General features: G+C 44.8%; 1 protein-coding gene across 1 annotated transcript in view; it reads left to right on the forward strand.

Moving 5' to 3' along the window:
* Positions 1 to 13,156, forward strand: part of DRD4 (dopamine receptor D4) — a 33,970-nt gene extending 20,814 nt beyond the window's left edge. The window contains exons 2-4 of the mRNA XM_077321377.1: positions 4,684 to 4,796; positions 7,585 to 8,138; positions 12,847 to 13,156. Coding sequence (XP_077177492.1) covers positions 4,684 to 4,796; positions 7,585 to 8,138; positions 12,847 to 13,049 — 870 coding nt within the window. The 3' untranslated portion in view covers positions 13,050 to 13,156. The remainder of the gene's footprint in view (positions 1 to 4,683; positions 4,797 to 7,584; positions 8,139 to 12,846) is intronic.

The following is a 13,156-nucleotide window of genomic DNA, read 5'->3' on the forward strand; positions in this document are numbered from 1 at the left end:
AATCTCAAAATGATTGCCATGGATGGTTGCCATGGATTGTCTGGGCCAATCACAAAAGGGTGGGAAGTTTCAAGTAAAACATCCTGCACGTGATGTGAAAGAGCATTAAAAATTGGAAGCTGTAGTGATGTTCGTTTTACCACTTCAGGGCTCTGTCATCTCATTTTCCTGCATGTATAAACTAAGCCTAACTCTCTGATTTATGAGCGAACGATGGTTTGTATTAATGACGTGTAATATGGTTAACGATCAGAAGGGAAGAGAGGAGGTGGGGAAATTATGCTGGAGGCTGTGAGGGAAGGAAAGGTTCTTAAAGCAGGGCTTCAAGCTACAATTCAGAATGTTCTGTGAACTGCTTTATGTTTGCTAGTGCATGGGCCAGAGTTGGTCACACTATCAGTCTACTCTCTTTGCAAAAGTTTGTGGTGATAACAGGCCTGTAATGCACCCCTCACAAAACACATCCACTCTGAGCAATTTGTACCCCCACAAGCTGTGGGCTGTCTGTCTTTCTGTGAACATGGTTGATTTCCCTTCATTTCCCATGCCTTATTCCTCTGGGATGGCCATTACCCATACCCATCCCATCAAGGCAGAAGGGTTTAAAATCAGGAATTAACAAAATGCTGTACTAATTTGTTAATATCAAGGAAGATCTGGTGTTCCCGTTCCATGTCGGCCCTGCCCTGGCTTTGCTGTGATCTTTTTAAAAAGATTGAAGGAATGCAGGATTTGGAAAGGCCATAGAAGAAGAGTTGGTTCTTATATGCTGCTTTTCTCTACCAGAAGGAGTCTCAAAGTGGCTTCCCATTGCCTTTCCTCTCACCACAACAGGCACCCTGTGAGTTAGGTGGGGCAAAGAGAGCCCTGATATTACTGTTTGGTCAGAACAGCTTTATCAGTGCTGTGAGTTCAAGGTCACCCAGCTGGCTGCATGTGGGAGAGCGCAGAATCAAACCCAGCTAGCCAGATTAGAAGTCTGCACTCCTAACCACTACACCAAGATGGAAAGCTAGAGAAAACTCAGGTGGTGCACAAAAGCCTTATGATTCCAGGGAAGGGGGAGATGCTCCCTGTTAGCATCCAAAGAAGTCAAAATTTGTGATGTGGCAGCACCTGGATGTCCTTTGTTTGATTGTTACACAAAAGTATATTTGTGTAAATCCTCTAATGCAGTTTTTTCAGTAGTCTAGAGGTTGGGTTTGGACATAGTCCAAATGAAATGAGTTGAAAGTTATTTCCTACTTTGTGGGTTTTGTTCAGGGGAATGCTTCTGAGTTTTGCAGATTGTTGCTATGAGTGGAAAGTTGCTACTTGGCAGTTATTAATATATTTAGTAAATGTAGATCTTTGCAGATCTGATTTTTGTTAGTTAGCTTTACCATTGTTTCCTTTCGCAAAAACAATACCAAAAGGAGCTCTGCGTTTGTGGTGGTCTTGAGCAGGTCACTGTTGCCTGGTTCTTACTGAAATAGTAAAGCCATTGTCTGGCCTGTTCAAATATGTGCTTACATGACAGAATGTTCCCCCCATTTAAAAAGTCCTACCTGCTCAAAGCCTAATATAGATTTACTAGGTAAAAACCCCGTTGCTCACCATGAGGCAATGCCCCCCCCCACTGCACCCAGCCCCCCCACCACAGGCTGCCCACCTGCGTGTTCTGATGCGGCTGGTGATGCAGGCCTGGGAGGAAGGTTGCAGTGAGTGCAGGTAGCGGTGGGTGGCGGAGGAGTCACAGCGGGGGAAGTGCCATGACCTGCCACACACTGCTGGCTCATGCTGCCGCCAGTTCCCAGCACTGGGTTTTCCCAGCGCCAGTGGATTGCACCACGGGGGGTTGGGGGGGGGGGTTGGGGGCATCGGCTCCTGGCACAGGTGGCTCCTGGGTCAAGGGGGTAGGGGCTTCTTGCGGTGGTGGGTGCTGCCCCATGCTCCGTGGGTCTTGGATGGTGGTGGGGGAGCTTGATCGGTGGCACAGGAGGTGGCGCGCTCCGAGGCCTTTCCTTTGGCGGCCAGGCAGTTTGTGGGCACCAGGCTCTCAAAGTGCACACAGCTGTGTGGTGGGGGTGGGCCCAGACAGGTGCTGCCCTGGAGACCATTTCCCTTTTATATAGAGAGCTATTGGTTAAGATATATTTTATGTGGAGGACCATTCAGTATTATGAGCCCCCAACCACAATCTGAAGTGATGCAGCCCAGACACAGGTTTATGAGAACTGATAAGGTTGCCAGGCTGCAGCTGGCAACACCCAGAAGAAATCAGGTGTGGGGCTTGGCATACTTGTGTGCCAGTGCACTAACTCCTGGTAAAAACCTGGTGCCTTTTGATGTTCAATACTTTTGCCATAGAGTTGTTGTAAATTCTCAAATGTTGGTGGCATCATTTCCAGTTTACGCTGGCAGTGATGCAAGTGTGCACTCCCCCCTTTCCTTTTGCTGGCACCCGAGGTCTTGGCAGGCAATGGGGCAGGATTCTGATATCTCTTGGAATGAGGATTACGTCTTTTTAATGTTCTTGGGGGAGGCCCTAAGGCTTTCTCAGCCAGGGTTTAGTGAAACCCTGGGGTTTCCTGAATGGGTGGAAGTTAATTATTCATATACTAGGCTTCAAAGTCTGTCCGTAAAGCTGTCCCTTAGTCTTAGCGCATTATTTATACCGCCCCATGAGCGTTTTACAGATGTGTTTTAAATTTGGCAAAAAATATTGGATGATATGACTATATATGGTCATGTTGACCTGCCCTCCCATCCCAAAATGGTCAGTGATGGGCCTGGAAGGGGTGGGAAGGGGAGGGACGTGTGCACAGTTGTGCTTCCCGACCATATTCTGCACGATTGTGCCACTTCTGGGATTTCTCAAAGCCTGAGGAATGTTTCATGGGTTTCTCAACAGTAAGGAAGTTCAGAAAGGCTGCCCTAAGGAATATAGAGGCTTTGTATGATAAAGTGCAATTGAAATGGCAAGTAATAAGCCTTGCTTGAGTATTTTTTAGACAATAATACTAAATCAGAGTGACCTATTAATGTTTTCAAAGAAAGAATGTATAATATAAATCAGAAATAAAAATGATTATGACTGTTAGATTAAAGTAACAAGATCTCTAGCAGGATAACCAACTCTAGCAGTTAATGTAGCCACACTGTTTTGTTCTAAATTAGTAAGACGTCAGCCAAATTAGAGTTATTTCTGTTTTACAGATCTTGAGAGAGCATCCAGCCCTTGGAGAGTAATTTTCCAGTAATGTTTGTTATAAATTAATTTGTCAGCCACTCTGGTGACTTTAGCAGCCATTTCATTATTGCCAAAGTGTAGATAAATCTCCTCCTGTCAGTGAAGAAAGTAAAGCCCATCAGTTCCCTCACAAGACTGTGGTTTATTTTGCTTCCTTTTTGTCCCTTGACTGAACAGCAAATAAACATTTTTGCCCCCGTAGATGGTTTCTTTGTATCTAGGGCTGTGAATCAGCTTTAAGTATGTGTTGAGAGTTTTCCTTTTAGATGTAGGAAAAGTCATTTTATTAAAAGTGCTTTCTTTCTTACTCAAACTGAGCCATGTTTTGTCAGATGTCCAGACGCTTGTGTTTTAACCAGTGCAGATTTCCACCAGAGGTTATTGAGTGACATTTCCTTTAATAATCCACTATTGGACAATCAGGGGATTTTGGAAACAGAGGTTCATTAAATCTATTAATTTGACAAACTGTGAGCGCATTCATTGTGGGTTCTCTTGTGTTTCTTACTAATGCTTAGGAGGTGAATGATGCCATGCGAGGCATTTAATGACGCTGTGCAAAGCCTCATTTTCTCATCTTCTTTTCCAAGGCATGGTAACCTTCCCCTAGCCTGACCTTAAAGGCAGCCTGAAAGTTAAGGGATAATAAAGCTGTAGTCTATAAGGTGTGAATAAGCCCACCTGTGTAGACGTCATCACTCTGGGAGATTTGTAACTGCAGTGGGTTGGGGATTATTGGACATTAGCACAGGGTTTCAAGGTATATTTTCTTTCTAGGACAATCCCAGATTTTGCAGGCATGCCTGAGATTCCCTCTTGATGCACATTCAGGTGATAAAGGAAGATTTAGGGATGCTTTTAACCCATCAAAACTTGATGTTTGGAAGTTAAACATGGTTGGTTGGGTACAATGAAAGTTTCGTGAATTTACAACTGAGTGGAGGGAGCAGGAAGTTATTTTCTACTTTGGGAGTATTGCTTCTCTCTGCCTGTTCTCCCCCATCATTACTCAAAGCAATAGAAATCCATATCCCAGAACAAGGTTGTCTATTTTCTAATGATGTCTACCTAGCAATCTGCCTTGAAACCGCCACAGTTTCTCTTGCCAGTTCCTTCTACAATCCCTGGTTCTACCTACCCTTAGCTCACTTACTATAGATAACCTGGGCCCTAGTTGTTGGAACAGCATGCAGGAGAGGAGGCAGGTGGAGAAGTGACTGGAGAAGGAACAAGCAGGAGAAACTGTGGCTCCTGCATCTCCCACCTGATTAATACCTTTAAAGCAGTTTGGCAAATCTATAGATCACAGCCTGGAAACCCCAGTTGTTGCCCTCTTGAGCGAGCCAGGCATTGTGGAGGGCCTGTCTGGGAAACAGGGGATGGAGAGGAAGCACTTAGTGGTTGGTCTTGCGCAAAGAGACTCATGCCAGCTATTCTGATTTTGTCTTCAGTTCCATGGAGGTATGTGGTCGTTGAGCACTGCCCTGTGTGATGCCTTGATGACCATGGACGTGATGCTGTGCACAGCTTCCATTTTCAATCTCTGTGCAATTAGCGTGGATCGGTAAGCACTCCCACCCAACCTGGCTTGAAAGTGTCAGGATTTCCCAATTTTCACTAGCTTGTGTTAACATTCAGTGTCATTTCAATGTAATAGATGCTCCCCTATTGTCCTGGCTATCTCACGCTCAAACCCATGATTCAAACCTAAGTATGTCATATTCAGGGATGAGTTTCATGTTGCCTATTGAAAGACTCGGATTTAGGGGCTAGTTTGTTGCAGAGGGCAGAGCTTTCACAAAAGCTGACTGACATCCAGGACCCCATGAGACTTTCTGAGTGACCATGGGCAGATAACTGATGCTTGCTTTAAACTAATACTGGGGGGAGGATTTGAAGAATAAACAAAATGATGACCCCAAGTACTTTGGGCAGTGGCAAGTGCTGTGGCACAACCCAATAATAGTGTACCAGAAAACATGTGCAAAATAGCATAAGAATACTGGAGGGGTGCTTTGGCATTGATGCATGCATTTAAAAAGCAGCAACATATGCTCTTCTGGTAAAAGGGCCCAAGAGAAGCAAAACAACCAGTGACAGTCAGTACTATGAGGAGATTCATGTGCCAGGCTGGTGAAGCTTTCCTTTCTTTTTGACCCTTCTGTTGTTTCTTTCCTTACAGGAAAAAAAAATGAAGGAAAAAGTCCAGTGGATGATGCTAGCCTAGAGTAATGCTGTGTAACCTAACATCAGTGTGTGAATGTGATACGGTATTAGATAGGAGTTCGATTTCTTTTCACAATGCTTTGACTACTATACGTACCAGGCATTAAATATCAAGAAGTCTAGTGATGTATGTGTACCAGTGGGTACAGGAGTTTTACATATGCAAAAGCTAGTCTGCACACAGAAAAAAATAAAGAATAGTTGGCTCTCAGTCACAAAAAATTTACATTCAGGTGTGTAGCTGTGGTCTGAAGCAGCAGAACAAACTTTGAGTCCAGTGGCGGTATGACTTTGGGCCAATACCCTGTGAAGGTGAACGGTGGCCCTCAACATGGTTCCAAGACCGGCCAGGACATGTTTCTCATCAGATAACGAACACATCTGGTGCTTTCCTAAAGGGACCAAACAGCTGGATTCTCTTGCCCAACACAGATTTCCTACATGGAGCTTCCTATTATACTCAGGGCTATCACAACACACACAAAAGCCCTCCTTTTGAGCTTCTTTGATGGGCAGAACTGAGGTTACTACCCTTGAAGGTGTCAGTTCCAATTGCCAGCACTTTGGCCACTTTGGTGGAATTGGCACTGTTATCTTCCAGGAGATAGCGGTGTATGTCTCAAGGATGCAGGCACCTTGAAGATGGATCTCAGCTCCATTCCCAAGGCCAACTCTCTTCAGGAGCAACTGGTGATCCTGCCATCAAATTGTCCCAGACCCCAGTGACTAGATGAGAACACGGAATACAAACTGTATGGCCTCAGTCCATTAGGGGTTTTCCTCTACAAGCACTTTTTCAGGTGGTCGAACATTCTGTTCATCATACATGGTACTCAGATCCTGGACAGAAAGATGTTATCTGCGACATTAGCCTTCCTGGTCAAGTAAAACATGATCAAGGTGTATTTGTCACAGGGCAAGATGCACCTCAAAGGATGACAGCACATTACCCTAGAGGCGCTACCTCTTCCATGGCCTTCTCCACCAGGGCCCCGGTGGCAGATATATGTAGAGTGCCTGCATAGTCATCATTTTCTGCCTTCGTTAGGCCGCATGGACCATGGACCTCAGCTGAAGCTCTACTCAGGAGCAGAGGACTACAGCGGGAATGATGGAACTCTATCCCACCCTGGTGTGAGCTTGAGTACAGCTAACTACCTGGATGACTTCGGCTCCACTGAAGGAGAACAAAACATTGGACCTTACCTGAAGGTTTCTTCTCTTCAGTGGGGTGAAGTCATCCACTTCCACCAAAGCGAGATTGTTCACTGAAGGGGGATGCGGGATGCTCACACAGAGAAGCTATTCTGATGGAGGCAAGTGGCCATAACCATGCAGCAGGGCCTGGACAAGACTGGAGAGGTCACTCAATAGTCACTCAAGGAGAAATGGGGAAAAAATTGCCTCTCAGTTTGCCCTACCTGAGTGAGCAGAGGCATGACCTAACCACCTGGATGACTTCGCCCCACTGAAGTGATGAAACTTTCAGGTAAGGTACACCATTTTGTTTCTTTTTTTAAAAAAGCATGGAAATGCCCCTAAATTTGTGAGTATGTTCATTCATAAAGAGGAAGCCAGGATGGAAGCAACTACATTTAGAGCCCTTGACTGGAGTTTCCAAGGCAGGTCCACACAATCAAGGTTTACAAGCTAATGTTCCAACTTTTTAGTTCAAAGGCTACAGCTCGGTGTTCTCATAAATGCCTGTACACATGCATGCTTGATGTCTCTACTAGGGTGGATCCTGTCTAGAATTTAATTTTGCTGCTTTCCTCCTCTCACTGCAGCCAGAAATGTCTCCCCAAATGCTGTTTCCGAGGGATAAAGGGGCAGCATATGAGCAGCCATCAGAAGGGGAATGAGAGTTGGAGAGCTGCAATCAGAAGGAGAATCAAGTAAAAATTTTCCAGCTCACTATATTTGCGACTTGTTAGCAGTATGTGTGAACTGACTCTTATTAAAAAGTGTTGTGTTTGAAGAGTACTGTGGAAATATGGAACTTCTTTCTAGTGTGATATCTGTGACCACTGATTTTGGGATACTGAGCATTCGAAAGGTTCTAGGTTAGCATCATCTGCTGAACTCACAATGAGCCCCACAGCTTGACCCTGTTCTCTCTCATGCAGGTTCATTGCTGTCTCCATTCCATTGAACTACAACCGGCGGCAAATTGACCTGCGACAACTGATCCTGATCTCCACCACTTGGATCTTCGCTTTTGCTGTGGCTTGCCCAGTCATTTTTGGTCTCAACAATGTTCCCAATCGGGACCCTACTATGTGTCAGTTGGAGGATAACAACTATGTAGTGTATTCCTCCATTTGTTCCTTCTTCATTCCTTGCCCTGTCATGCTGGTCCTCTACTGCGCCATGTTCCATGGACTCAGGCGCTGGGAAGAGGCCCGAAAGGCCAAGTTGAAGAGCAGCATTTACTTGGGCAACAGAAAGCTGTATTACCCACCTCCTGTCATTGAGAGGAACCAGGGTGAGATCAAGTTGGAGGAACATAACCTGAATGCTCACTCTGGGTGTGCTTTTCCCAGGGGTTATGTGAACAATGGCATTCAGACTGTGTCCTACCCACACCTCAGATTTCCACCACCTGCAGGACTCAAAAGGAAAAGAGCTAAAATCAATGGCAGGGAAAGAAAGGCCATGAAGGTGCTGCCAGTTGTGGTTGGTAAGTGTGCAATATAGGATTGGGAATCTCCAGACTGGTTTCAGAAGTGCTGAGGTGAAAAGAAATAGGATACCAGTTTAGGCTGAGGCAGTTTGGAACACTGACCATGTCCTGTCTTACCTCTGCATGCATTTGTTGTTTTTCTATGTTTTAAGATGTTCCGCTCAGACTGCTGATGGTTGGAACTTGACATAAGTCCTCTGTAGGCTCTCAGCATGTTTTGGCTGCCGACTTTTTTCCCCACAGAGAGATTCTGTGCTTCTAAAAGTTGTTAGGAAATTTACCAGATGAAGCTCCCCACTACAGTTATGTGTTGAGAAAAATGGCAACTTTTATTGATGTGTTTATTGGTTTTAATGTGCCACTCCTTTCTGCATGCAGGCTCAGGGTGGTTCACAGCACACATTACACAGACCTCACCTATAAAAATCACAGTTAAAAACATTATTAAAACATATGATTATCCGTTGCATCTGCTATTGTATTTCTGCTTATCATAGAGCTGTTAGAGGCATGGAGCCAAGATGTAAAACTTACAGTGAACATCAACAATCTCAAAAGCCATGGAACTTCTGCATGGGAGGCAGCAATGTAGTTTGCTTGGATGCTAAGGGCAACTTTGGCTACTCACTTCCCCTTGAGATGAACAAAGGAATTCCATGCCTCCAAAGAGTTTTTCCGGATTTTTGTAAACCCACATGGATGTCATTGCCTACAATCCATACAAAGTTCCATCACTGCTATGAGGAGCAGAGAATTTACTCAGTTTATTAAGAAAATATTTTAGATTTAACCAAGCCAGTGCTTAGGTTTTTAAGTGGTCATGTTTAGGGCCCAGGGCTCTTGTGGGAGTCATTCTCAGACATAAGTGCAGCACTGAACATTTAAACACAAAAAACATTCTTTAATTATGTTTCAACTTGCTGAAGTTTGACTTGCATCTCAAATTATGTTCTGTACTGAGTCTTCTGTGCAAGGCACTTCCCAGTCCTTTTATCTCTGCCCTATTGGTGGAGCTGCATGTTCCCAATTTCTAAGCTGAGGAAGCTGAGATGGAGTGATTTGCCCATTCTGAGCTCTCCCAGTGCCTAGACTACTACATCTTTGCCTGATGCATTCCGATTCTGAAAGGGGAACTAAAGCTTTGAAGTCTTTTCATGATTCTAGGAGCCAGAGGCCAAACCAAAGGATTCTCTGGCCGGAGCCTGAATTTCAGGTTGTGTGAGTACAAAGGAGATGTCTGTTTAATTTAGTGTGGCTGAAGGCCCAGTGCAAACTTAGCCTGCCCATCCAGGTGGAATAGTATCACTTTTTTCTTTTTCTTTTCTTTTTTCTTCTTTGAGGATAATTTGATTAATAAGCAGCTGGAATCTTTCTACAGGCAGCTTCTTTGGCTGTTCCTGTCATGCCTAATTTCTGGCATGATTCATCCTTGTGGGATTTCTCTAGATTCCCCCTTCAAGTTTCAAAACACTCTTCTCTTGTAAAGAGAGGAGCTAGAGATTCCATCCCTGTAGGGCACAGCACTTCGAAAGAGATAAGCTAGTCACCCACAGCATCTGAAGAAATGGGATCCTGGTCCAGGAAAGCTTATGCTGGAATAGAGTTTAAATTGGTCTTCAAGCAGGCACAAGACTCCGGTCTGTTTCCATATCCCATAGGGGTTCTCAGCTGTGTTGAGGACTTGCTGTGCCATTTCCTCTCAAATGCCTACATTTGACAGATTGCTGATGATTTCTATTTGTTAGAAAGTCAATCTGCCTAAAGGGAAAGATCCAGTTCCAGTGTTACGTAATTCATACCTTGGCCCCAAATTTCATTCCTTTCCAGGGGCCGAACTCACTGTTAATTTGAATTATTCTTTCCTCTCCCCACAACTAGTCTTTTTCACCCTTTCACCAGCATTATAAGGTAATCAGTAGTTACTGCTGTATTCTACATGGCTGAATTAGGACAAACAGCATCTGAGGGCTGCTTCTTGCATGAAGACTGCCTCACAGAGACCTCTTAAAAGTTCTGCCATGTGGCATCTGTGCCATACAGTGAGGCCTTTTGGGGGTCTTTGCTCATAATGTGGATTGCATTTCACCGAAATGGTCACCATGTAGTGGCAATTTCAAATGGTCTCCATGCGTCAGTTGTTTAGGGAAAGAAGCCCCAACGCCATCCAGTCCTCTGTTCCACACAGACACCTTATTTTGATGGGACTGTGTTCTTTTAATGGGCAAACTGTCCCTCCTGTCAGCAGATTCACTATTGAGGTGCCACTGTGAGGTTGGGGAGTGATGGCTGGGCCCCACAATTACCCCCAAATTTACATTTCTTCTTTAAGCCTTTTTTTAGTACATGAGTCACAATGTCTTATTCTGTGACCAGCATTATTCAGGTCAAACTAAATGCTCGTATAATGGACCCATGGGGCCTTAAAATCTCCCTCCCTCTCTCCCTCCCTCTCTCCCTCCCTCTCTCCAGTAGTTAATGGCTTGAGCACTTTCCCCCTTCTTTCTTCATAATTTGGAGGCTTTTCTGCTAATCGTGAGGACTAAACTCCCAGGCTTTCTAAGGCATTCCATGTGTAACCAGATGCCCCCCTGGTGAGCAGTAAAAAGTACTTGTCTGCTGAAGAGCACTCAGCCTAAAATGTAGGGGCTGAGTTAGACTGGTGCTCTCATGAAGGCATAGCACCACATGCCACTAAGCATTCTCCTTTCAGATTCAGAAGATGCAGAGCAGAATTGCCAAACTGTGTGACCAACTGAGCTCCCTTTTTAGCAGGCTGCAGCATCTTCTGCTGTAGTTTTATGCCAGAAAGAACTGCTTGAGGGAATCCGACCACCCTGGAGTTTGTGCTTCTTGAATGTCTGCTATTAAAGAGCTTAGCTTTCAGGACAGTGTTGTTGCAGGTATGTGCCCCTCCCAATTCAGTTATCACAGTTGCCATTCCCACCAAACACACGTGCAGAAGCTCATAGATCTCCATTATCTGGTTTTCTGAGACTTTTCACCACCCTGTTTAAATGCAGTCTTGTGCAAATGACTACTTTTCTGGTGCTCATCTCAAGGCCACAGAGAGCTGTAGGAACACTTCTAGACCTGGCTCCCTCTTAAGAACTGTTCACCAATAAGTAACCTTTGCTCTAACGTCCAGGCACGCTCCACTTACGGTAGACAATTGGTTTCTGGAGACAATTGACCTTTTAGCTTACATGAAGAAATACTGTGTACCATAAATCAGCTTGTGACCAAGGACAAGCGACTGTCGGAAGAAGATCCTTGTTATCCTGCTGTGCATCCCGGAGGTCATTTCATAGACTTTGCATTATTATCCAAGAAATATTTTCCTGGGAGTAAGCCTCATTCAGTAAACCTCTAGGATTCTAGTACTGCTTAGGATAACTCTTCTAGTCTGCCAAAGCTATAAGGAGATCTAGAAGCTCATATTTAAAGGCATATCTGATAAGAATCTACAGGAGTCCTGCTCCACTGTCTTACATTTGTTGTTTTAAATTTGTGCAACCCATAAGAAACTACACATTTCTCTTAATAGACAATACAATCCATGCCTGAAATGCATTGCAGAGGAACCTGGTAGAACATGCAAAACGAATATATTAGAGGTGGTTCAGATATGCTCAGTTTGACACTGACAGTGCAAAATCAAACAATACATTCTATTTTCCACAGTGGGTCTCATATGGCTGGCATCTCTAGGCTGCCGATACCTACATGTACAAAATTAGCCTACCATTACTTTCTTATCTCAGGTCTTAAATCCTGTGTGCTATTTACACAAATAGTCATACTGATCTTGCTTAAACATTCTGCTGCATATATGGAATCCTGCAGTTTGTGTTGCACTCGTGGTGACCTTCCCCCCTCCATATAACAAGCCCCCTCAGACAGGAAACATACACAGGAGAAGGCCACATTGCATTGCTATCATTTTTGTAAGTGTGAGATAGGAAGGATTCAGGTAGAAAGCTAGACCCTTCAGGTAGAAAGCTAGACAGTGGAGACCTTTGCATTTCAAATAGAACAGCAGGCTCTCAGCCTTACCTGTGCCACAACCCCAACTTCAGCGGTGGCAGCGTGCGCGCATGGGTAGTGCTTGTGCACGTGCAGGCGCACAACAATTGAGGCAGCCATTGCCATGTCTCAGCCGCCGGCTCCACCTGCCACCGCGACAGCCAGAAACCTGGCACCTCCAGGGAAGGGTCCAAGCAACCCCAAGGTTGAGAACCACTGAAGTAGAAGAACAACAGTTGGTTCTTATATGCCGTTTTTCTCTACCCGAAGGAGTCTCAAAGCGGCTTACAATCGCCTTCCCTTTCCTCTCCCCACAACAGACACCCTGTGAGGGAGGTGAGGCAGAGAAAGCCCTGATATTACTGCTCAGTCAGAACATCTTTCTCAGTGCCATGGTGAGCCCAAGGTGACTCAGCTGGTTGCATGTGGGAGAGCGCAGAATCAAGCCCAGCTTGCCAGATTAGAAGTCTGTGCTCCTAACCACTACACCAAGGTGGCTGTTGCAGTAGGAAGCAGTAAGCCTTTCTAGACTACTCTGGTTTATTCCTGAACAATTTTCATTTTCTGGCATTTGAAATTGTTCTGAATCTGCAGAGTTGAGGCACAGAGAAATTAAATTATTTGCTTTTGAAGAAGTTGGTGGCCGAGTCAGAAGTCAATGTTCTTTCTCTCCCTCTCACAGGTGCTTTTCTCTTCTGCTGGACTCCCTTTTTTGTGGTCCATATTACCAGAGCTCTTTGTGAGACTTGCATCATCCCTGGCGAAGTCACCAGTACCGTCACATGGCTGGGCTACGTCAACAGCGCTCTCAACCCTATCATCTACACTATCTTCAACACGGAGTTTAGGAACTTCTTCCGCAAAGTTTTGCACATCTTTTGCTAATGCTGAAAACAGAAATGGACTGTGGGGTTTAGAACAGAGTGTTCTGTAAAGTGCAAAGAGACCAATTAGTTTCTTTGCATAGTTTATTAAAGTTTTATTTCTTGCTA

Source organism: Paroedura picta, chromosome 2, assembly GCF_049243985.1.
Source record: "Paroedura picta isolate Pp20150507F chromosome 2, Ppicta_v3.0, whole genome shotgun sequence".
Classification (NCBI taxonomy): Eukaryota; Metazoa; Chordata; class Lepidosauria; order Squamata; family Gekkonidae; genus Paroedura; species Paroedura picta.